The sequence below is a fragment of the Schistocerca nitens genome, chromosome 9, assembly GCF_023898315.1.
Source record: "Schistocerca nitens isolate TAMUIC-IGC-003100 chromosome 9, iqSchNite1.1, whole genome shotgun sequence".
Taxonomy (NCBI): domain Eukaryota; kingdom Metazoa; phylum Arthropoda; class Insecta; order Orthoptera; family Acrididae; genus Schistocerca; species Schistocerca nitens.
Genome location: NC_064622.1, coordinates 85,543,293 through 85,570,311, shown reverse-complemented (window position 1 = coordinate 85,570,311; position 27,019 = coordinate 85,543,293). Strand labels below are relative to the sequence as shown.

Here is a 27,019-nt window from a genome sequence, read left to right as displayed (position 1 = left end):
TCTGTCCATCTCCCCGTATCCTCTATCTGTGTCTATCTCCTCCTTCCCTCTCTGTGTCTGTCCACCTCGTCTTACCCTTCTCTCTCTCCACATTATCACCGCTACCCTCGTAAGAGGTTGCTGGTTCTTCCCCCCCCCCCCCCCCCCCGTAGAATTTCTTTCCAGGTAGTAACTTGTACGTGTACCAGTTCTTAGGAGGAGCCTTTTACACGAGTATTTGCCATAGTGCTCACTTGCAACATGTACTTCACATATATTTGTACACATAGTTCATCGGTATCTCTATAGTTTCGTTTCACTCAGCTCAATGTTTTCAGCGTCATATCTCTTTAACTATTCGTTATAAAATGATAACATTTTGTAGGTACATTCAGCGGCATCTGTGGGCACCGGCTTCGAACTGTGTTGGGTATACAGTTAATAGTAAAGAAGTAATAAATTAAAATGTCATGCCTGATGTGGCAGTTTTACTGCATGAACAGCGAAAATGTAGAAATCTAAGAACTTTCTTCCCTTCGCCTCTTTGTAGGGTTTGTCAGCGAGAAAAAGGTTCGTAAAAGATTCAGAATAAGTGTAAAGTATGTTACAAGTCACAAAGTATTTTCATTCTCAAATACTGGATGAATAAATCCTGGGTATTCGCTTGTCATTGGCTACACTATGTTTTCATCGTCGCCCCTACTCCTTTGATAAGTTAGAGCACTTACCCGCGAAAGGCAAAAATCCCGAGTTTGAGTCTCGGTCCGGCACGCAGTTTTAATCTGCCAGGAAGTTTCATATCAGCACACACTCCGCTGTATAGAGAAAATCTCATTCTGGGGACATCCCCCAGGCTGTGGCTAAGCCGTGTCTCCACGATATCCTTTCTCCCAAGAGTGCTAGTTCTGCAAGGTTCGCAGAAAAGCTTCTGTTAAGTTTGGAAGGTAGGACACGAGGTACTGGCAGAATTGAAGCTTTGAGAACGGGTCGTGAGTCCTACTTGGGTAGCTCAGTTGGTAGAGCACTTGCCCGCAAAAGGCAAAGATCCCTAGTTCGAGTCTCCGTCCGGCACACAGTTTTAATCTACATCTATGTGGATACTCTGCAAACCACATTTAAGTGCCTGGCAGAGGGTTCATCGAACCACCTTCACAATTCTCTATTATTCCAATCTCGTATAGCGAGCGGAAAGCACGAACACCTATATCTTTCTGTACGAGCTCTGATTTCCCTTATTTTATCTTGGTAATCGTTCCTCCCTATGTAGGTCGGTGTCAACAAAATATTTTCGCATTCGGAGGAGTAAATTGGTGATTGGAATTTTGTGAGAAGATTCCGTCCCAACGAAAAACGCCATTCCTTTAGTGATGTCCAACCCAATCCTATATCATTTCTGTGACACTCTTTCCCATATTTCACGATAATACAAAACGTGCTGCCTTTCTTTGAACTTTTTCGATGTACCCCGTCAGTCCAACCTGGTAAGGATCCCACACCGCGCAGCAGTACTCTAAAAGAGGACGGAGTGTAGGTAGTCTCCTTAGTAGGTCTGTTACATTTTCTAAGCGTCCTGCCAATAAAACGCAGCCTTTGGTTAGCCTTCCCCACAACATTTTCTATGTATTCCTTCCAATTTAAGTTGTTCGTAATTGTAATACCTAAGTATTTCGTTGAATTTACAGCTTTCAAATGAGACTGATTTATCGTGTAACCGAAGTTTAACGAATTCCTTTTAGCACTCATGTGGACGACCTCATACTTTACGTTATTTAGGGTCAACTGCCAATTTTCGCACCATTCAGGTATCTTTTCTAAATGGTTTTGCAATTTGTTTTGATTTTCTGATGACTTTCTCAGTCGATAAACGACAGCGTCATCTGCAAACAACCAAAGTCGGCGGCTCAGATGGTCTCCCAAATCGTTTATATAGATAAGGAACAGCAAAGAAGCTGTAACACTACCTTGGGGAACGCCAGAAATCACTTCAGTTTTATTTGATGACTTTCCGTCATTTACTACGAACTGTGACCTCTCTGACAGGAAATCACAAATCCAGTCACATAATTGAGACGATATTGCATAAGCCGCTTGTGTGGTACAGTGTCAAAAGCCTTCTCCGGAAATCCAGAATTACAGATTCGCTGTGAAATTCGTTGTCAATAGCACTCAACACTTCATCTGAATAAAGAGCTCAGGAAGTTTCATTTGCTTTACTGTTTGGCAGAGGGAAACCTGGCCACTTACGTTAACTTTGGGGGGAACGTTATGAGGGTGACGTTAGAAAATGTTCCAGTTTCTTGAAAGCAACAGGACATTGAACTGAGGGCAGCTTGCACCACAGGCGGGCAGCAGTAACAGAGGAGTATTTTTCGAATGTTTTTACTATATGGGTGGGCACAGCTACGATACGAGGTGAATGAGACCTTCTGTTGCGATAGTGTTCAGATGACAGGTACTTAACATCTAATCCAAGACGCCGGGGTGCACGCGCATTCATGAGTCTATGAGATATGCATAGCGTGTGGTAGTCACGTGATGTAAGCATACCAAGTGAGCGTACGAAGAACTGACACGGTCAAATATGCGGATATTGCGGATGTGACGAACACAAGGATTCATGGCAAGTTCTAACCGTCCTCTCGCTACTCATGCCATGTTGGAGTACATCGGAGCAGAGAACCTGAGCTGTGGCGGGACTATTGCCAGGGATGTCTTTGGCTTAGGCACGATCGATTCCCTCTGGCAGAAGTTTGTCTTTGGAGCCTGGGACGGCTCAGGATATAGTGGGGCAGTACCTAGCGGAAGTGGGGGAACAACGTTGGGCACGGCACGCGGAAGTGCGCGTATTAGCGAGACGTTGGAGAGACGACAGCGAGCACGGCGTGCCTGAGTACGGGCGGCAGTTTGCGCTCGATCCTACTGGGGGCAGTAACAGCGGGCCGCCGCTGTGGTTTCTTGGCAACCTCGTGAAGCTATGCATGTGCTCGCTTCCGTGAAGGAACACACTGTTACTATCGGACTAAGCAACGTCTGGCGTCTTCGCCATATCGATCCAGCAGCTGGCATCAAATTAAGTAATTCAAGTCCTACCAACAATTAGTGAAATATAATGACGATTGCTCTTGAGGCAGAAAAGTGTTGCAAGGGCTGTGATGTGATATTTCATGTGTGCTTCGCTCCTTAATAGTATTGTTCTTACTTCAGCTGGCAAGTGTCTAAAATACACTCCTGGAAATGGAAAAAAGAACACATTGACACCGGTGTGTCAGACCCACCATACTTGCTCCGGACACTGCGAGAGGGCTGTACAAGCAATGATCACACGCACGGCACAGCGGACACACCAGGAACCGCGGTGTTGGCCGTCGAATGGCGCTAGCTGCGCAGCATTTGTGCACCGCCGCCGTCAGTATCAGCCAGTTTGCCGTGGCATACGGAGCTCCATCGCAGTCTTTAACACTGGTAGCATGCCGCGACAGCGTGGACGTGAACCGTATGTGCAGTTGACGGACTTTGAGCGAGGGCGTATAGTGGGCATGCGGGAGGCCGGGTGGACGTACCGCCGAATTGCTCAACACGTGGGGCGTGAGGTCTCCACAGTACATCGATGTTGTCGCCAGTGGTCGGCGGAAGGTGCACGTGCCCGTCGACCTGTGACCGGACCGCAGCGACGCACGGATGCACGCCAAGACCGTAGGATCCTACGCAGTGCCGTAGGGGACCGCACCGCCACTTCCCAGCAAATTAGGGACACTGTTGCTCCTGGGGTATCGGCGAGGACCATTCGCAACCGTCTCCATGAAGCTGGGCTACGGTCCCGCACACCGTTAGGCCGTCTTCCGCTCACGCCCCAACATCGTGCAGCCCGCCTCCAGTGGTGTCGCGACAGGCGTGAATGGAGGGACGAATGGAGACGTGTCGTCTTCAGCGATGAGAGTCGCTTCTGCCTTGGTGCCAATGGTGGTCGTATGCGTGTTTGGCGCCGTGCAGGTGAGCGCCACAATCAGGACTGCATACGACCGAGGCACACAGGGCCAACACCCGGCATCATGGTGTGGGGAGCGATCTCCTACACTGGCCGTACACCACTGGTGATCATCGAGGGGACACTGAATAGTGCACGGTACATCCAAACCGTCATCGAACCCATCGTTCTACCATTCCTAGACCGGCAAGGGAACTTGCTGTTCCAACAGGACAATGCACGTCCGTATGTATCCCGTGTCACCCAACGTGCTCTAGAAGGTGTAAGTCAACTACCCTGGCCAGCAAGATCTCCGGATCTGTCCCCCATTGAGCATGTTTGGGACTGGATGAAGCGTCGTCTCACGCGGTCTGCACGTCCAGCACGAACGCTGGTCCAACTGAGGCGCCAGGTGGAAATGGCATGGCAAGCCGTTCCACAGGACTACATCCAGCATCTCTACGATCGTCTCTATGGGAGAATAGCAGCCTGCATTGCTGCGAAAGGTGGATATACACTGTACTAGTGCCGACATTGTGCATGCTCTGTTGCCTGTGTCTATGTGCCTGTGGTTCTGTCAGTGTGATCATGTGATGTATCTGACCCCAGGAATGTGTCAATAAAGTTTCCCCTTCCTGGGATAATGAATTCACGGTGTTCTTATTTCAATTTCCAGGAGTGTATTAATACGTGTGCGCAGTCTTACCGAACGATCTGTATTCCGTGTCTAAACATTGCCGTGTGGTACCTTACAGGCTCACATAAGGTGCCCCATGTGATGCTTGGGTTTTAATGAGCCAGTTCCGTTTGCAATATTGGTGTACATGGTCCTGCTTAAAGGAATGAAATCAGTTTTATTGTTGTTTTCTGTATAAGTTTGAGTATTAAGGTGAAGGAAGGGTTGTTTGGTTCCCTGTTGTCGCTTCTGATTTATGTTTCAGAGATCGGAAGCAGTGGGCCACCGAAGTGCAGAGCCTCCCCTTTTAAATTACTAGGGGGCGTCCGGGCGGTGGACTTCGCCTGAGCATGCGTGCGCTGTTTGGTTCCGATTTCGGTGTTCTGAACGGGGTGGAAGTACAAACGAAGTCCACATCTTAATTCGAAGATAAGTACTCAGTCGCCTCCCCGTTCGTGGCCAAGTCGCGGCCTCATAATCTCGGGCCTCAGTTATTGTACAAGCTGCAGTTTTCTAAAACTTGTGGTGGCTCTGCAAGGTTGACCGGGTTAAGTGTTTTAAATATTTGTCTTAAGAATTTTGAGGGATTTCTAGAAGAATGTGTCTTAATTGAAACCGTTTTCTAAAATTGCGGTGCAATTCAGGCTTAGTGGCGTATGTCAATTTTGCATGGGGAAATAACAGGGTTATTACTGTTCAAACTGTCTATAACCTTGTAAAGTTGTTTGAGAATATCTCGCCCGTTTAATTTAAATGATTTACTTCGCCCGAGTGGCGGTTTTTTTAATGTTTGTAAAGAGATTAATTCGCTTGTGGTTTCACATAACAAGCAGTTTGTAAAATTAGCCTGAGTGGCAGGTTTTTAAATGTTTTTAAAGAGGTTAATTCATTTGTGTTTTTATATAACAAGCAGTTTGCAAATTTTGCCTGTATGGCGTTTCTTAAAGAAATTATCTGATTTATGATTGTAATTCTCTTAATGATTTATCTATGATACAAATAAATATGTTGAAATGAAATGGTCACTGCATGGGTCAAGTCTTTCCCTCCCTTTATACTAAAGGTTAAGGAATTTGCAGTTCAGAAAGAGAATTATAGTCCCAGAACGTTCTGTACAAGGTGTGATTGTAGAACTTTACGTTTCGCATCCTGTGGAAACATTCCTAATATATTTAAGAACATAGATGCAAGTACAGGGTCCAGTGCAGTTTCTAATACTACTGAGTGGCTGTAATTAAGGTTTAGCTACTCACGGAGGTCCTGTGTAGGCTGTAATTGTCGTGTGGTCGCAAAACATGGTAGATATGCAATGCTTCAATGCGGAACCCATTTGCGCTGGGAAAACATTAGTTACAACATTGGCCACCAGGTTAAAATATGGCGCTGTGCAGCAAGCATCTCGTCGACGTCTCCGGTGCTCATGTTGAACAAATAATTGTTTCAGCGGTGGTTAACAATAAAATCAACATTATGCCTTTCTCACTTGATTGACTTTTGCGGCCCTAGTCCAGCTCGTAATCCATCGCATATGGAAACTTTTCTATACGTCTTTCTTGCATTCACAGCGCCTTAGTTACACCTGGTGCCCAAAAATTGGAACTAATTTTTTCTCAGTGCAGATCGATTCCGCATTAACACATTAGAATTCCACAAAGTTGGCTGCTCTCACTGGTCCTCTGTGAGTAGCTACATCCGGTACGTGCCGATCGAGACTCGAACGCAAAAAAATTCACACTGTCTGCCAAGAAACTGCCCCTTGCTTGTAAAGTTTAGTACAGCTCGTACTCCTCGAAACCGTCCCTTTCTCTTACATCTCGTTAAACAATCGTCAATATACACTACTCGCCATTAAAATTGCTACACCAAGAAGAAATGCAGATGATAAACGGGTATTCATTGGACAAATATATTATACTAGAACAGACATGTGATTACATTTTCACGCAATTTGGGTGCATAGATCCTGAGAAATCAGTACCCAGAACAACCACCTCTGGCCGTAATAACGGTCTTGATACGCCTGGGCATTGAGTCAAACAGAGCTTGGATGGCGTGTACAGGTACAGCTGCCCATGCAGCTTCAACACGATACAACACTTCATCAAGAGTTGTGACTGGCGTATTGTGACGAGCCAGTTGCTCGGCCACCATTGACCAGACGTTTTCAATTGGTGAGAGATCTGGAGAATGTGCTGGCCAGGGCAGCAGTCGAACATTTTCTGTATCCAGAAAGGCCCGTACAGGACCTGCAACATGCGCTCGTCCATTATCCTGCTGAAATGTAGGGTTTTGCAGGGATCGAATGAAGGGTAGAGCCACGGGTCGTAACACATCTGAAATGTAACGTCCACTTTTCAAAGTGCCGTCAATGCGAACAAGAGGTGACCGAGACGTGTAACCAATGGTACCGCATACCATCACGCCGGGTGATACGCCAGTATGGCGATGACGAATACACGCTTCCAATGTGCGTTCACCGCGATGTCGCCAAACACGGATGCGACCATCATGATGCTGTAAACAGAACCTGGATTCATCCGAAAAATGACGTTTTGCCATTCGTGCACCCAGGTTCGTCGTTAAGTACACCATCGCAGGCGCTCCTGTCTATGATGCAGCGTCAAGGATAACGGCAGCCATGGTCTCCGAGCTGATAGTCCATGCTGCTGGAAACGTCGTCGAACTGTTCGTGCAGATGAGTGTTGTCTGCTGTTGACTCAGGAATCGAGACGTGGCTGCAGGATCAGTTACAGCCATGAGGATAAGATGCCTGTCATCTCGACTGCTAGTGATACGAGGCCGTTGGGATCCAGCACGGCGTTCCGTATTACCCTCCTGAACCCACCGATTCCATATTCCGCCAACAGTCACTGGATCTCGACTAACGCGAGCAGCAATGTCGCGATACGATAAACCGCAATTGCGATAGGCTACAATCCGACCTTTATCAAAGTGGGAAACGTGATGGTACGCATTCCTCCTCCTTACACGAGGCATCACAACAACGTTTCACTAGGCAACGCCGGTCAATTGCTGTTTGTGTATGAGAAATCGGTTGGAAACTTTCCTTATGTCAGCACGTTGTAGATGTCGCCACCGGCACCAACCTTGTGTAAATGCTCTGAAAAGCTAATCATTTGCATATCACAGCATCTTCTTCCTGTCGGTTAAATTTCGCGTCTGTAACACGTCATCTTCGTGGTGTAGCAATTTTAATGGCCAGTAGTGTACATCCGGTACGTGCCAGACTGAGACTCGAAAGCAAAAATTCACACTGTCTGGCAAGAAACTGTCCCTTGCTTGTAAATTTCAGTGCAGCTCGTACTCCTCGAAACCGTCCCTTTCTCTTACAGCTCGTTAAACAGTCGTTAATCTGCCAAGAAGTAGAATACAGCTCACATTCTGAAAAAATTCATCGTGAAAACTATACACAGGGCGTTCCCCCGCAATATGGTGGTGACAAGGTGTGCAAGAGGATTTCACCTTGAAAAGTAGCGGAGAGGTACTGGCGGAAGTGAAGCAGTGACGGTAGGTCGAGTGTAATGTCTACATAGTTCAGTCGGTAAGATGAATCTTTTTATTCTGTTTGTGTCGTTGACGATGAGAGACTAAGGAGAGTTGAAACCCACTGCCAGCACATGGTCTCCTCACGTCAAATAGTACCAAGTGGACCGCCAATAAGCTGACGGACGAATCACAGGAAGTGCAACATGCTCATACCCAATGAGACATTGCATAGTGTATAGCAATAAATCCCACAGACATTGACTCTAAGTCTGATGACTTACGACTAAGGCAGCGGTGACGATGATGACGAAACGATGACGACGATGACGACCACCACGTCCGCCACCACCAAAATTGCCATCACCACCTTCCACTCTCCGCCGCTACCCTTGCAAGCCAAATATCGGCGATGAAAAGTTCTTCCACCACCGAGCTGAAACCAGCCACCTCCCGACACCACAAAGGCGTGCGTTAGCGCCTTCTGCTACAGGGAGACATATATGCCTGACAGTTACGGCGGTGCAGCCGAATCCATGTTGTATTTACGAAAATGAAACGAATAAACGTCAAGCTGTAGGAGAAAGAATTACAGACCGCGAGTAAATGGGCTGTTTTAAAACCTCTCGCGCCACTGGGTATCCAATGTGGCGCATCACGCGTAAATACGTACAGGAACATAGGCCTAGCGACATATCGAGCAGAACACGCTCCGTGATGCTGGGCTACCGCATATTTCGCTGCCATCAAGCGATGTGGTCCGGAAGTGAGGCCAACGCGCCGGAACATTGAGATTGCTCTGTTTGCCACCTAGTAGCAACAAATGGTACTTTCCCTACCTGCTGCCAGCGCCGTCTTAATGGACACTTTCACGGGAGAAAGTAAACGCCTGTGACTCCTAATAGGCGCGCACCACCACCACAACAAGGAAGGCAACACTTAACACAGAGTAAATAAAACTGTGAGACACTTCTTTTATGAACCACCAGAACATTTCTTCCATACTATTCTATGAAGTCTGTGCTATGTGGAGCATTGTACGAGGGCTATTCGGAAAGTAAGGAACGATAGGTCGCGAAATGGAAACCCAGCCAAAATAAAAACTGTTTTATTTGCAACGGTTAGCTACACCTTCCAGCTACTTCTCTACACAGTCGCCGCTCAGACTTAGACATCTGTCGTAGCGTTGTACCAACTTTTCAATTCCCTCGTTACAGAAAACAGCCGCCAGTGCTTTTCGACAATTTTCCACTCTGGACTGCAGCTCGTGTCTGTGTCAAAATACAGTCTACATAGCCAGCGGTTCATTTGAGCAGAGATGAACCTCAGGGGTATTTAGTTCTGGGCTATATTGTCTGTGATCGAACACTTCCCATCGAAAACGCTGCAGGAGCATCTTCATTGCCCCTGCAGAGTGCGGCCAAGAATTGTCGTGTCGAGCGAACTGCATGACAGTTATGTTATGTGGATTGTATAGCTTCAGGCGAAATCTTTCGCCAGGCCCTCATACTTGGCCGGAGGCTAGTTTCTAGCCATCTTTACGTTCTCACTGTGAGCTCAGAACCGAAAAGACCGTCTAGATGCGATCGACAGGCATACTAGACACAGTGCCCAATGCATGTGTGCAAAGCTTCATCAGATTTTTACTGTATTTTCCATTTTGCAACCGATCGTTTCTTACTTTCCGAATAACCCTCGTACAAACGTTCTAGACAATCTGGAGAAGAAACACGTGAGGTAATAACAACCACACCCGATACAAAAATTGATCAGATTCCAGTGAGATACGTATATACTTCTAGTCTCTGCCGCCGCCTCCCCCATCCCCAAGCCCCTCTCTGTCATTGAGAATTGTGAAAATAAAATTGGAATAATATCAGCTCGCATCGCCGCTTATACTCTTTCGCTTCAATAATTCCACTTTGCAGTCCTCAAACGAAAGCAGAAGGAAAAGTTTATACTAAAAACTAATGCAATATCTGCTACATTCTGTACAATGAGTGCAGGCAACATGCTCAGACATTGCGCAGTAGTTGAATCACAACAGCCAGTCATGTATGTTTGTAGTTTCTAGCGGAGCTGGAGGTAGCCTGGATTTCTGTTGATGTCCCTATAAAAGTTAGAACTGTAACAACGGTCACATACCACAACACAAAGTAGGTGTTATCAGAAACGCTCATGTGAACGTTTAGTGCTCCTGGCAAACGAAGCTTGAGACAATAGGTGTTAGATATCTGAAGTTCATTGAGCTACGACAGATCGGAAACAGGTGATATTATAGGATGACCAGCTGTTTGAAAATCAAACAGCCGGCCATCTACAAATAGCGAAGCATCGTGTTATTCTGCTGTTGCAACCACAGTAGTTGTTAACTGTAGTAATTATTATATCAACAAAATTTGCAAGTGGCTGAGCTGCAAAAAAAAAGTTATATTTGATGTATCCATTACTTTTCACTAAAGGTGGAGAAATGAGAAGTGCACTCTTCATAAAATACGAACAAAATATAGTAACTGGATTTCTGAGTAAGAACTGAAGTCAAGGCGTAAGATCAAATTTAACCTCAAATCGAAAAGTCAACGAAAACGGAGCACAAGAGCGATACGGTGAAAGGTCAGGAAGCGAAGAGGCAATGGTGGATTAAATCTAATCACTAACGCGTTCGTCTGAAGCTCTCTGGGAAACGAGGATTAATCTAAATTTGGTCTCTGATCCTCCAGCATTTCATTTCAACCGCTGCGAAACCCAGTTAGACTATCTGGCTTGGGAAGTCGGAGAGGGAATGGGGTATGCTAGCCTAGCGAGAATTTGATTTGGTAAAAAACTTTCTATAGCCAAGATGGCAGAACTACTTACTTATTTTCGACAACCGGTTCCGGCAGGCTTTGCTGTCGTCTTCTGGGCTTCCAAAATTAAGAGAATATCTCACGCTAATGTAAACAGATGTGCTTTAGTACATTTTCTGTATATTGTTTCTTTTAAGACTTAACAGTCATCTGTGAGCGCTACATGTATGGACATCGCCATGTGTACAAGATGCTTTTTCATTGTAAACGTTTTATCTTAGACAAACCCTTGCATAACGTGTTACATATTAGTATGGTGGCAAAGCATGTCGAAACCGATTGTCGAAAAAAATATTTATGAGATCTTGCCTATAGAAAGTTTTCTACAAAGTAAAACGTTGCTCCTTCTATTTCTCACCACGAGGTACTCCAATCATTTGATTCGGGTCATTTATAGACTACGGGAAAATTGCATGTGGACCGCGGATGATGCAGTTCATCAATCGCCAGTGTACACTATATTCGAATTCTTGCAAGTGTGAGCGTTTGTTGGTTCATGTCATATACGTGACGTCCAATGTATATAAAGAAAGGCACGTGTGGTCCATATGTTCAGAGGGAAGATACGTAAACTATCGTCAAACATTCCAAAATGGCATATTTCTCTCGAAACTCCACATAAAAAGTAACAAAGCTGATTACTCACAGTTCCTGTATGCTCTCCAACGGAGAGCAGCGCGCTTCGTTACAGGATCACTTAGTAATCGCGAAAGCGTTACAGAGATGATTGATAAACTCCAGTCCAGGAAAGACGGTCAGTAGCTCGGTACGGGCTTTTGTTGAAGTTTCGAGAACATACCTTCACCGAGGAGTCAAGCAGTATATTGCTCCCTCCTACGTATATCTCGCAAAGAGACCATGAGGTTAAAATCAGAGAGATTAGAGCCGACACAGAGGCATACCGACAATCCTTCTTTCCACTGGAATAGAAGGGAGAACCGATAGAGGTACTCAGGGTACCCTCCGCCACACACCGTCAGGTGGCTTGCGGAGTATGGATGTAGATGTAGATGTACCTACAAAAATGTCACGAACGAATTTTAAACCAGGATTATCGAGGATGTCTACTCCCTAAATGAGCAGATTACGAGACGTTTACAATAGCAACAGCTCCACCAATGACAGCTAAATAGGGAATATTCTCGAGCTACATCCGTGAATGAAAACGAACGAAATGTTACTACATAACCTCATTACCCCTACAACGGACTCTTATTACTACTGCGACAGATCTCGGCAGAAATCATCAGATGCAAAAATTGGCAAGTTATACAGAACCTTGCGATCTTGCGCATCTCACGTAACGAAAAGCGTGATTTCCCTTAACTGCAGACCAATGAAATACACATGGAGACAGTTACGTCATACAAATATTTGGGACTGACACTGTGCGACAGATGAAGTCGAACGATCGCAAAGGATCACTTGAAAGCAGATCAAACGGGCTACGACTCACACATTAGAAACTGGGAAACTTCATTTTGCCTCTGAAAGACATTGCAAACAAAACAGTTTCGCGAGTCATCCTTGGATACGGCTCAAGTGAATGAGATATCTAGTTCGACTAACAGGGCATGCTGGATTCCTACAAAGAACAGTAAAAATTGTCATACATTTCGACGCAAAAAAATGTAATGTATTGAGCATATGTAACGGAAAAGACTCACTATTGTATGGTTACATGATTGCCGAACAACTAATAGAAGTCGTATTTTCCTTCTTCCTGGCCTTCATACCGTGTCTTTACATAGTCGGCATGTTAATCTGGATTTGGTAAACTTAGTTGTAGAGGGTTATAAACAATCTTCTTCATGAAAATTAACGTCACAATTTTTATTACACTGTCCAGTCAGATTAATGTGGCCACCGTCTATGTTCGACGTCAACGTGCAATAACCACTCACAGACGCAGGTGGCAGCACTAACAGTGGAGGGTATATAAAAAGTGTCAGGGAGGCGGGGACGTGAAAAACGATGCTGAAACGGGGCAATTTATTTGACGTGCTAGACGGCGTTATCGTTGGCTTTTGGACCACGGCTAAGTTTGTAACATGTTCGCCTGCCACAGAGGTTAAAGAATACCGTGGCTATTCAAAACCGGCGCCGAAGCATTTGTGGTGCACCACTGCTCATAGATGATGAGGAGGATGTGTACGAGTGAATAGTTGTGCAACTGTTGAGCAACTAAGGGGCTACCAGCAATGTCTCCTCAACGTCCGTTCAGCGAACGTTGCTGCGTTTATGTCTCCACAGCAGACGCACTCAAGGGACTCTGTTCATCGGCGATCGGCGATGAAGGCTGGAATTTGCTCCCCAACACCGTAACTGGATGTCCAGTGACTAGTGACAGATGACCTTTTCAGATGAATCTCGTTTCACGCCCATCGGACAAAATGCCTGTTGGCATGTACAGCGTCTGAAAGTAAACACTGTGTAACAATCGTCGGAAGAGTCCAGGACGAAGCGTTATGGTATGAGGAGTGTTTTCGTGGCATTTCCTGCGTGATCTCATCATTCTGGAAGACACAATGGATCAACACAAGTTTGTATGTTTCATTAGGGACCATATCAACCCCTGCATGCAGTTTGTTGTTCCTCGGCAGAATTTCATCTCCCAGCAGGACAATGCAAAGTTTCATACAGCGGGCAGGGTACGTGTGTGGTTCTAAGAGAACCAGGAAGTTTCATATCAGCGCACACTCCGCTGCAGAGTGAAAATCTCATTCTGGAAACGTCCCCCAGGCTGTGGCCGAGCCATGTCTCCGCAATATCCTCTCTTCTAGGAGTGCTAGTTCTGCAAGGTTCGCAGGAGAGCTTCTGTAAAGTTTGGGAGGTAGGAGGCGAGGTACTGGCAGAATTGAAGCTGTGAGGACTGGTCGTGAGTCGTGCTTGGGTAGCTCAGTTGGTAGAGCACTTGCCTGCGAAAGGCAAAGGTCCCGAGTTCGAGTCTCGGTCTGGCGCACAGTATTAATCTGCCAGGAAGTTTCACATCAGCGCACACTCCGCTGCAGAGTGAAAATCTCATTCTGGAAACATCCCCCAGGCTGTGGCTAAGCCATGTCTCCGCATATCCTTTATTTCAGGAGTGCTATTTCTGCAAGGTTCGCGTCTGTGAAGTTTGGAAGGTAGGAGGCGAGGTACTGGCGAAAGTAAAGCTGTGAGGACGGGGGGCGTGAGTCGTGCTTGGGTAGCACAGTTGGTAGAGGACTTGCCCGCGAAAGGCAAAGGTCCCGAGTTCGAGTGTCGGTCGGGCACACAGTTTTAATCTGCCAGGAAGTTTCCGCCGTACTCTCCTGGCCACCAGACTCCCCGGATTTAAAGCCAGTCAACGGGACCATTTCAATCAGGCTGTTGGCGCCACCGGTCCTTAACCGAGAAACCTAGCACAGAAGACCACGCCACTGGAATTGGCATGGCTCTTCATCCACGATATCCGTTCAAGAACCTCGATGACTCTCTTCCTGTACGTCTTGCACCGGTGCGCCTTGCAAATGTTAGTTATTCAAGCCTTTGACAGGTGATCAGACTAACGTGACTGGACAATGTTGTTTTTGATATGAGGGCAGATGACTTGATGCTTGGTGGATGACGTAATTTCACGCGGTGTGCAATGGGCTTATTGTTAGCCAGCTAATGGTTAGCGCCAATGAGTTTTAAATCGTTAGTAGCAGAAAACAAAATGAATTATTCTCCGAAGCGGCAAACACTAGCCGGCCGGTGTGGCCGTTCGGTTCTAGACGCTACAGTCTGGAACCGCGCGACCGCTACGGTCGCAGGTTCGAATCCTGCCTCGGGCATGGATGTGTGTGATGTCCTTAGGTTAGTTAGGTTTAAGTAGTTCTAAGTTCTAGGGGACTGATGACCTCAGAAGTTAAGTCCCATAGTGCTCAGAGCCATTTGAACCATTTTTGCAAACACTACGGCACTTTACCATGAGCCGGCAACGTGTAGCTTAACACTCTTTTCAACAGGAAAATACGGATATCCAGGTTAAAAAAATTCCAAGAAAGATAGTTAATTGCGTAAATCAATCTCACCATAGTTTTGCTCAACCTATCTTTAATGTACTGGGTGATCAAAAATTCAGTATAAATTTGAAAACTGAATAAATCACGGAATAATGTAGATAGAGAGGTACAAATTGACACACATGCTTGGAATGACATAGGGTTTTATTAGAACCAGAAAAATACAAACGTTCAAAAAATGTCTGACAGATGGCGCTTCATCTGATCAGAATAGCAATAATTAGCATAACAAAGCAAGACAAAGCAAAGATGATGTTCTTTACAGGAAATGCTCAATATGTCCATCATCATTCCCCAACAATAGCTGTAGTCGAGGAATAATGTTGTGCACAGCACTGTAAAGCATGTTCGGAGTTATGGTGAGGCACTGGCGTCGGATGTTGTCTTTCAGCATCCCTAGAGATGTCGGTCGATCACGATACACTTGCGACTTCAGGTAACCCCAAAGCCAATAATCGCACGGACTGAGGTCTGGGGACCTGAGAGGCCAAGCATAACGGAAGTGGCGGCTGAGCACACGATCATCACCAAACGACGCGCGCAAGAGATCTTTCACGCGTCTAGCAATATGGGGTGTTTTTTTTTTGTTCTAATAAAACCCCATGTCATTCCAAGCATGTGTGTCAATTTTTACCTCTCTATCTACATTATTCCGTGGTTGATTAAGTTTTCAAATTTATACTGACTTTTTGATCACCCGGTATATGAGTAACTAGCACGTTAGTATTAACCCTGCAGACACGTCGAATGTATTTCAATAAAACGTCTAACTATGAACACCTCTGTCTCCATCGAAAGACAAAGCCATAGTCAGAATTTAACATCTTCCTTGTTTCGTAAGAAATTGTGGAACAGTTGAAGTGTAGCAGCGATAACAGTATCCGCACAGTGCTCTTTACTACAACGACTCACACAGTAGCTGCTCTACCTTACACTGTAGTTGGTTGGTAGTTGATAGTTGGGGACACAGCATCGTTGTTACAGGTAGTCCGCGAAAGACAGTTCATAGATATTGGCCACTGATGAATCGTGTGTACAATTATAGTTAATCTCCACAGCATCAATTAAGACCTGAAGATTGTGCACTGAAGCACCGAAAGTGGTAGCCAAGTAACAAATAACATCGTAAAGACGGCTGTACGTGTTACATTTTTATTAAATTGCACGAAACAGTCTTATGAGACTTCTGAGGCCGGATGGTCCTCATGTCGCCTCCACTTCCACTGCCTCCCTTCCCCCAACTATGCGGGACACCATGTATGTACCCCAACTAACTTTTACACCGGCTATCTGCGTCTAGAGGTACATTTCATGTGCAAGTGTGGGAACGGTTGCGAAAGGTTTTCGAATCGTATAATAGACGCGGGTCGCAGGTACGAGCCCGGTATTCACCTAGTCGGATATGGAAAACCGACTAAAAACTGCATCCAGTCTGACCGGCACTTCTGCGCTAATCCGCCAAGTGGATAACGCCTGCAACTATTCTGCGGCGGGTCCACCACTGCAGGCTGTACCCATCACATATCTGGGAGAATGCGAACGGAGTAATTTGAAGTCCAATGACTACATAAAAGCAGTCTTCGGAATGGTATATGTCTGATACCGGAAGAACCCACAGGAAATGCAGTCCGCACACGTAAGGAACAGTCTACAAAAATCCCGTTCGACCGATGCTATAATATTGCTCGCCATTCTGGGATCTGTATTTGGTGGGATTGGAAGAAGAAATAGACAAGATCGAAAGAACGGCAAGCACATATATCACAGATTCGTTTAGTTAGCGCGAACGCAGCACCGAGATGTTTATTCAACAGCAGTTGCAGACACTACAAAAGTGGTGCTGTGCATCACTGTGTGATTCGCTGTTAAAATTCTGAGAGCGAAGGTCGCTAGAAGAGGCAGCCAGTACACTGTTTCCTATGTTGCGAAAACATTGAACATAAAGTCAGTGAGGTTCGAGATCACACGAGGACTTATGAACAACCCTTTTTCCTTCGCACCATCCGCGACTTTGTAATGAAACGGGTTACAGGACACAAAGTACTCTCCGCCACTCACTACATGTTTTTCGAGTATACTTGTAGGACCTACTTAGAAAACCTTATGAAAGGTCCTTCAGCGCGAAAACTACGAAAGTCCTGCGTATATTATGCCATACATATGGTGCAGCAATATAACAGCTCGTACAAAGGAAGAGGCGCGCAAGGTAGCAGCCTTGACACGGTTGGCTCGGCTCTCTCCGTCGGAGATTCGAGTCCTCCCTTCGGCATGAGTGTGCGTGTGTTGCCCTTAGCGTAAGTTAGTTTATGTTAGATTAAGTAGTGTGTAAGCCTAGGGACCAGGACCTCAGCAGCTTGGTCCCATAGGATTTATCACCACTACAAAGAAAGAGAAGTAGTCATTTTTCCAATGCGCCATCCATGAATGAAACGTTAATATATGGTATAATAAACAGAATCCCCCCAATGAACCATGGAATTTGCCTCTGGTGGGGAGGCTTGCATGCCTCAGCGACACAGGTAACAGTATCGTAGGTGCAACCACAATGGATAGCTATCTGTTGAGAGGCCATACAAACGTGTGGTTCCTGAAGAGGGGCAGCAGCCTTTTCAGTACCTGCAGGGGCAACAATCTGGATGATTGACTGCTCTGGCCTTGTAACATTAACCAAAACGGCCTTTCTGCGCTGGTACTGCGAACGGCTGAAAGCAAGGGGAAACTACAGCCGTAATTTTTCCCGAGGGCATGCAGCTTTACTGTATGATTAAATGATGATGCCGTCCTCTTGGGTAAAATATTCCGTGGGTAAAATAGTTCCCCATTTGGATCTCTGGGCGGGGACTACTCAGGAGGATGTCATTATCAGGACAAACAAAACTGGCGATCTACGGATCGGAGAGTGGAATGTCAGATCTCTTAGTCGGGCTGTTAGGTTAGAAAATTTTAAAATGGAAATGGATAGGCTAAAGTTAGATATAGTGGGAATTAGTGAAGTTCGGTGGCACGAGGAACAAGACTTCTGGTCAGGTGAATACTGGGTTATACATACGAGTACAAAACCAAATAGGAGTAATGCAGGAGTAGGTTTAATAATGAATAAAAAAATAGGAGAGCGGATGAGCAACTATGAACAGCATAGTGAACGCATTATTGCAGCCAAGATAGACACGAAGCCCACGCCTACCACAGTAGTGCAAGTTAATATGCCAACTACCGCCGCAGATGATGAAGAGATTGAAGAAATGTATGACGAGGTAAAAGAAATTATTCAGAAAGTTAAGGGAGACGACAATTTAATAGTCATGGGGGACTGGAATGAATTCGACAGCAGGAAAAGGGAGAGAAGGAAAACTAGTGCGTAAATATTGACTGGGGGTAAGGAATGAAAGAGGAAGCCGCCTGGTAGAATTTTGCGCAGTGCGTAACTAAATCATAGCTAACACTTGGTTTAAGAATCATGAAAGAAGGTTACATACGTGGAAGAGGCCTGGAGACACTTGAAGATTTCAGATGTTATATAACGGTAAGACAGAGATTTAGGAACAAGGTTTTAAATTGTAAGACATTTCCAGGGGTAGATATGGACTCTAAACACAATCTATTGATTACGAACGGTAGATTAAAACTGAAGAAATTGCAAAAAGGTGGGAATTTAAGGAGATGGGACATGGATAAACTGAAAGAACCATTGCAGAGAGCTTCGGGGAGAGCATTAGGGAATGATTGACAAGAACGGGGGAAAGAAATACAGTAGAAGAAGAATGGGTAGCTAGGAAAGATGAAATAGTGAAGGCAGCGAAGCATCAAGATCAAGTAGCTAAAAAGACGAGACTAGTAGAAATCCTTGGGTAACAGAAGAAATATTGGATTTAATTGATGAAAGGAGAAAATGCAGTAAATGAAGCAGGTAAAAAGGAATACAAACTTCTCAAAAATGAGATCGACAGGAAGTGCAAAATGGCTAAGCATGGACGGCTAGAGGACAAATGTAAGGATGTAGAGGCATGTATCACTTGGGGGAACATAGATACTGCCTAAAGGAAAATTAAAGATACCTTCGGAGAAAAGAGAACCAATTGTATGAATATCAAAAGCTCAGATGGAAAACCAGTTCTGAGCTAAGAAGGGAAAGCAGAAAGATGGAAGGAGTATATAGAGGGTCTGTAAAAGGGCGATGTACTGAAGGACAATATATTGGAAATGGAAAAGGGCTTAGGTGATGATGAAGTGGGAGATATGATACTATGTGAAAAGTTTAACAGTGCACTGAAAGACCTAAGTCGAAACAAAGCCCCATTAGAACTACTGATAACCTTGGGAGAGCCATCCATGACAAACTCTACCATCTGGTGAGACTTCAAGAAGAATATAATAATTCCAATCTCAAAGAAAGCAGGTGTTGACAGATGTGAAAATTACCTAACTATCAGTTTACTAAGTCACAGCTGCAAAGTATTAACACGAATTCTTTACAGACGAATGGAAAAACTGGTAGAATCCGACTTCGGGGGACATCAGTTTGGATTCCGTAGAAATGTTGGAACACATGAGGCAATACTGACACTACGACTTATCTTAGAAGATAGATAAGGAAAGACAAACCTATGTTTCTAGCATTTATAGAATTAGAGAAAGCTTTTGACAATGTTGACTGGAATACTCTCTTTCAAATTCTAAGGGTGGCAGGGGTAAAATACAGGGAGCGAAAGGCTATTTACAATTTGTAAAGAAACCGGATGGCAGTTATAAGAGTCGAGGGGCATGAAAGGGAAGCAACGGTTGGCAAGGGAGTGAGACAGGGTTGTAGCCTATCCTTGCTGTTATTCACTCTGCATATTGAGCAAGCAGTAAAGGAAACAAAAGAAAAATTCAGAGTAGGTATTAAAATCGACGAAGAAGAAATAAAAACTTTGAGGTTCGCTGATGACATTGTAATTCTGTCAGAGACAGCAAAGGACCTGGAAGACCAGCTGAACGGAATGTGTCTTCAAAGGAGAATATAAGATGAACATCAAGAAAAATTAAATCGTGTAATGCTGAGGGAATTAGATTAGGAAATGAGACGCTTAAAGCAGTAAATGATTTTTGCTATTTGGGGAGCAAAATAACTGATGGTCGAAGTAGAGAGGATATAGAATGTAGACTGGCTTTGGCAAGGGAAGCGTTTCTGAAGAAGAGAAATTTTAAACATCGAGTATATATTTAATTGTCAGGAAGTCGTTTGTGAAAGTATTTGTATGGAGTGTGGCCATGTATGGAAGTCAAACGTGAGCGATAAATAGTTTAGACAAGAAGAGAATAGAAGCTTTCGAAATGTGGTGCTACAGAAGAACGCTGAAGATTAGATGGGTAGATCACATAACTAATGAGGAGGTATTGAATAGAACTGGGAAGAAGAGAAATTTGTGGCACAACTTGACTAGAAGAAGAGATCGGTTGGTAGGACATGTTTTGAGGCATCAAGGGATCATCAATTTAGTATTGGAGGGGAGCTTGGAGGGTATAAAGCGTAGAGGGAGACCAAGAGATGAACAGACTAAGCAGTTTCAGAAGGATGTAGGTTGCGGTAGGTACTGGGAGATGAAGGAGCTTGCACAGGAAGAGTAGCATGGAGAGCTGCGTCAAATCAGTCTCAGGACTGAAGACCACAACAACAACAACAGGACCGTTTAGAAATGGCGGATTCTGTAACCTATATTAACAATGATTATATCAGCAAGTTGCACAGAAGAACTGGAATCTGAGATGGGAGAATTCCCTGGTGCATTTCACGTTGGAAATGTTCACGCTTCATGTACCATGCAACAGCTAAGTCCTGATTCGACTATGCCCCTATTTTATTATTCTCTTATTTTTCTTGTTCTCTTATTCGTGCGATACTTCTCCACTCAAGTATCAATTCTTCTAACGGATTTTCAATCTATTTCCAAGCAAGCATGGCTTCATCTTCAGACACTTTATCACTGTTATCGACGAGATACAGCACTGAAAGCACAAATAACACTGCTTAAGTGCTTGATTTGAGAGTAAACCGAAAAAGACAAAAGTAATGAGAAGTGGCGGGAATGAGAACAGGGAAATGCTCGGCATCGACATTGGTGATCACGAAACAGACGAAGTTAAGGAATTCTGTTATCCTGGAACCAAAATAACCAAAGCCTTTCAGATGCTGTGCTACAGAAGAATGTTGAAAATTAGGCGACTGATAAGGTAAGGAATGAGGAGGGTCTCTGCAGAACCGGCGATGAAAGGAACACAGTGAAAAGATAGAGAAGAGGAAGGGACAGGATACATGTTAAGACATCAGGGAATAACCTCTATGGTAATGGAACTATAGGTAACTGCAGGCAGTAAAAGGTGTAGAGGAGGACAAACACTGCAGTAGACCTACGTCCAGCACATAACTGAGGACGTTGGGTGCAAATGCCACTCCGAAATGAACAGGTTACCGCAGAAGAAGAATTCTTGGCGGGTCGCATCAAGCCAGTCAGAAGAATGACGATTCAAGAAAGTGCTTGTTAATGAAGCAATGGATATTTTGAAATCGACTGCAAATAAATTTTAAAAAATAAACACAGCTATGTAGAAAAACTGTAAGAGATTACGTTTTTTCTCCATAAAAAAAATATTTTACAGCTGGCGTCGGCAGTTTCCAGCGCCATGGAAGCAGCAGGACGTAAATTTGAATCGTGCGTCGGTGGAACGCAAGGCGTTGTCACCCTCACGCTAGTCTAGGCAGAACGTCAACACAACGCCACTACCATTACACCATGTTAAGGCAAGGTTATGAGATACCATCCGCGATACAAAAAGTATGGACTTATTATCCGAATTAAAAAGCAATGATAAAGTTTATTTAAAGGTCCTGAGATGTTAAGCAATGGATAAAGTGTCGCTCAAACTTTTCAGAACATCGGCCCTTATTTGCTATTTTGTTTACGTTCTACGTGCCAAATTAACACCAAAAAAGTTTTCATTTCCCCTTTAATAAAGCAGATTTTCTCTGCTGTTAGAAAGGATACTTAATGATAATTGTTTGATAAACTTACACTCTTTTTTTCTATGCAATAAATGCTTCGTCTTCGTCCATGTATTGCGAAACGTATCTCATTTTCGTAGAGAATTTTTCATTTTCACATACCTGTCACGCTTGTGCAAGACTGGTCGTAAAAAAATGCATTCCAGTCCCATCAAATCCTCAATGTGTCAGGGAAAAAACAGAGAAAATACTAGAATACAAAGCCTGAGAAGAGACAAAAAGTACAAAATTCACTAATATAAAATGAGTGCTCGTGGCGAGAATAGGTTATCCTGCTGTGTCAGAAGACGACGCCACCGTCACTCTACCAATGTCAGGTTTAAAACTTCCGTAACGAGAAACCTTGACGCTGACGTCGCATGGATGTCTTCTGATAATTCCACCATTTCAAACGCATTGTGGAATATTTTGACATCACATTACGTCCAGTGCGAATCGACCGTTAGTCAGGTCTTGGCGATGTGATAAAGAAACTTACACTGGATGGGGAGACGTGGAGAGCTAGCTACACGTAGGTGCTCTTCGGAATAAAGACTATAACAGCAACAGCAACAATAATAATAACAATAAAGAAGGGCACCGCGAGTAGTCACAGAAATATTAAAACAGGTGCCAATTATTCGGTGAGAACGTCAACATTTGAAATGCGTTGTCGGCTGTTTTGATATTCCTCCACCTGCTATCTATTTTAGCAGTTGCATAGCATGGTATTCTTACGTTTAGCTCCACATGGATACGATGGATTGCTTACGCAGCCACCTAAATACATAAAACGGTTACTTACCACACGTTTCTGCTTATTGTAAAATTATGTACACATTAATTTTTTTTATCTTTTTGTAGGTATAAAGATAATTAATGATGACTTTGATTTATTATAAACACGACCACTTTCGGTAAAACCATTTTCCCACCTTCAGGTGCACAGATTTAGTAGTGAGTTGCGAGTTAGTTGCATGCCGTGGAGACCAGACTGCATTGTACAAGAGACGGAACTCACTCCGTACCAAAGCGTCACGTCCGCCTGTTCAACAGTGCAGTCTGGTGTATAAGGCATGCAACCACCTCGCAGCTGGCTACGAAATTTGTGCACCTGAAGATGGGAATATTATTTTCTCCGAAACCGGTCGTTTTTATAATAAATCACTGTCTCACCATGCACCTCAGACGTGGATGTTCTGTTAAGAAAATCCTACGTGAAGATTGTCAACTTTGATCGAAATTAGCCCGTAGCATAACAATAAAAATAAATGTGCGACTGGGACGGCGAAATAAACGATAAATTTTAGATAGCAAAACGGTCGCTGGGTCTCTCGCAAAGAATACGTCGGTAGTTGCGTCCTGTGAAAGCCTATGTAAAATGTTTCAGGAAAGATATTCCCGTCTGGAAATGTAGGACAACGCCCGAAGTTCCACTCCCGTGACAATCGCGAGGACAAGATTAGACTAACCGCATTGCGAAAGAAATGATCTGTACTGGCCGTAGAATACTTTTTATTAAAAGTCATGGCCGGTTTCACGTCAACTGAAATACCGCCTTACCTGCTGCCGCCCAAGCACCGTCCTGCTTGTAGCACGGTTCTGCTACCCCTTCGTTTTAAATACGGGCTACCGCATTTAGCCCGCTATTTGTTTACAGCTTGACTCGAATGACGGGGAATGGCTCTAAGGCAGTTACCTCTCGGCGATGACTTGTTAAAAATAATGTTTATCACCTGAGGATGCGTCTTCAGTTAACGCGAAAAAGGTTGTGACTTTCAGTAGAAAGTATACTGTAACCAGTGTGGGTCATTTATTTCAAAATTTGGTAATTTGGCTGCTGATGCCCGCAATTAACATAATTACGTTGCACAACATTCTTTTCGAGCTCCGTACGCTAATGGAACAGGAAGAAACCCTAGTTATTAGGACCTAATACGGGGCACAAAGGAAAGTACCCTCTGCCTCGCACTTCACAAAGGTCTGTAGAGTACTGATGTGGTGGGTGGTGATCAGTAAATTAGGCTAGTAGGTTACTCAGCTGACAGTCGGGAATGAGGGGCACCATTTACGGATAGGTGCGACCAAATTGCCCGACATGCTAGGTTTCCGTCGAATGGGGCACAGTGGTGCCTCCAGAGACAATGGACGCGGCGCACGCAAACAAAGCGCAGAGCGGAGCCGCGGTTACTCACCTCCGCAGGCGTCCTTGAAGTCGGTGCAGCAGTCGCCCAGCTTGAGGCAGGCGTGGTCGCAATAGCACGGCTTGTCGCTGAGGTCCTCGATGATGGCGTTGATGGGAGCCTTCTGCACGACGCACGAGGAGTCGCGGCCGGGGCAGCAGAGCTTGGCCTCGCGGCAGCTGCCGGCGGCGACGCCGCGCCCCGAGGCCACCAGAAGCACGGCAGCGGCGGCTGCGAGCATCGCGGGTGAGCTGGACGTGGAGGGCCCCATGGCGCGCGCGGACTGTGGCGGCGGCGGAGGAGGTCTGCGCGGACGAGTTGTTGGCGGGGCGGCAGCGCGGACCCGACTGACTGAGTGGCGTGGCGGGCGGCAGTTCTGGCGCCACGCGGGGCGCGCGCCACGGCGGCAGGTGGTGGGGGAAGCCAGGGGTAGCGGGCGTGGGAGGGGGGGTGTGGGGGTGGAGAGGCGGCTTCAGGCCAGCCTGCGGCCGTCAACACTGCCACGATGGGATGGGCGCCGCACACTCTGCCCACACTAGAGATGGGCAAACTGAAACACGTAACTGTTTCCAAACAAATGAAACAGTACAATGTAATGTTTCGATACGCTGTTTCGAAACAGTGAAACAGTTTGTGTTTTGTAATCTAATAAACCTACACATTTTATCATCTTGAATGTCTACTATATAAGTATGTCCATATAAACACAAATGAGGTGCGAGAGCGCTAATCATATCGCAGAAAGCATGAAACTATCACTTAGGCGTCTTGGCAGTTTCGTATTTCCTGCAGCAAATGCGCTGCTTTCCTGCCGTGTGACTTTCATACTTTTCAATTGGCCGAGGACAGCCATAGCTGAAGACAGAAGAACCACGACGAACGGAACTGGAGAAACAACTGATATGCTACTGGGCTTCCCATATTCTGTTAGTATGGGTAATATACCCATCCTGCTAATTTCCATTCACACAAAGGGAATCATTGTGTATAATAGGCACAGTGACTATAGACTCACAAATAACGCCAAATAATTAGAATAAATAACAAAATATAACAGAAAAAATTTTGTCTTTCAAGGTGTTTCGAACCGTTACTATAAATTCACCATGCTTCCCAGCCCTTCCCGTTCACCATTACACTATCAGTGATACGTCAGACAGATTGCTTGCAATTGTACCTACATCAAATTTATGTATATGTCTAATAACTGTCACTCTACGCCTTTTTTATTCAAAATGTTGTAGGCTTACTTGCGTTTCTTAATGTGATTACTGTACATAACCAGAGAAACGTATGTTATAAAAAGTGTGTAATTTAACTGAATGATTTTCACATATTTATTATTTTGAATGTGAATAGTATGCGTTGTTTTATTGTTTGGTTAGTGTTTATAAATCAGATGTTACGCCATTCCGGAATAGGCAGATAGAAACGAATCTTTATTTTCGGATATCTTAAGCTTCATGCTTGTCAAAAAGATTTCGACACTCTTGAAAGTGTTTCACGAAGTGTTATGTTGTGTTTCAGTACCTGTGCCGAGCCCGAATCTCGTCCGACAGAGCGGAATGAAACATCACTGTTTCGGTACAATTAGTCCGTTCCAAGCACAGGCGGACTGAAACAGTCTTATTTTGAAACAACGATACAGTTTCTGTGTCTGGCTCGAGATCGGATCTGGTCCGGTTATCCGAGACAGTGGCGGAATGAAACACCACTGTTTCGAAACAGTGAACCACAGCCGTTCTGAAACACTGAAACAGTTCCACGTATCGATACACTGTATCGAAACATAGAAACAGTGGCCGAGTCTAGTCCACACGTTTGTCCTCATCAGAAGTAAAGCACCGCGCGGCGTTTGACGGAGGGTGCATCCTGCACCAGATTCCTCCCTGCAAAATACCATCTACCCCTAGGTTCGTGCATTGGTTTGAAATACTGCGTTACTACAGAAAACGCGGAAAGTGATCACTGCTATTTTAATAACAATGGCGACAGAAACGATCAACAAACACATGGCATAAGAACTGGTACAGATCCGGTCAGGCAGTGATATCGTCGTTGCTGTGTGCCGTGGCTTAAGGTAGGCGTGTACGTATACTGTACGAGACTTGCCCCCACCTGCCCAATGCGGTAGTTTCTCGCTGTCGCCGCCGGATATCCGTTGTATTACGAGAGAATGGCGCCAACAAAATGGCTAATGGCTCTGAGCACTATGGGACTTAACATCTGAGGTCATCAGTCCCCTATAACTTAAAACTACTTAAACCTAACTAACCTAAGGACATCACACACATCCATGCCCGAGGCAGGATTCGAACCGGTGATCGTAGCAGTCGCGCGGTTCCGGACTGAAGCGCCTAGAACCGCTCGGCTACAGTTGCCGGCGCACCAACAAAAGTCGGGAAATATTTTTACAAGCTGACGTAGCAATAAAGTGTAGTGCTTCATTTGCTTTAAAAGATTAAAGGTTTGTCTACCATATACATAAAAAAATAAAAGGCGGAGAAAATTATCGGTAGCAGTAATAAATTAAGAACGTAACAGCAATTCATTCATAGTATAAAAAGAGAAAGTAGATATCTACTGCCTGTAAGAACCTTCAACATCGTAGCGCGTCAGCAATCGTTGGTTAATATATTAAAAAACTAAAAACCCGCCTCGATTGCGAAAAAAGCACCTAGTGTTAACCCAGGTTTCGGCGTAGATAATTACACATTCTTCAGATCAATAAAACCCACAAGTGCCTAAGAAGACCTTTGTAAATGATTAAAAGAACACCATAGCTATACATTTATAAACGAAAAGAAAAGGAAAACACAAA

The 27,019-nt window shown here is 44.9% G+C and overlaps 1 protein-coding gene across 1 annotated transcript; it reads right to left on the bottom strand.

The window, feature by feature from the left end:
• Nucleotides 1-24,202: 24,202 nt before the first annotated feature.
• On the bottom strand, nt 24,203-24,523 carry LOC126203845 (somatomedin-B and thrombospondin type-1 domain-containing protein-like). Its single transcript, XM_049938220.1, has one exon. The coding sequence runs from the start codon at nt 24,467-24,469 to the stop codon at nt 24,203-24,205; it is 267 nt and encodes an 88-aa protein (XP_049794177.1). The 5' UTR covers nt 24,470-24,523.
• Nucleotides 24,524-27,019: the final 2,496 nt, after the last annotated feature.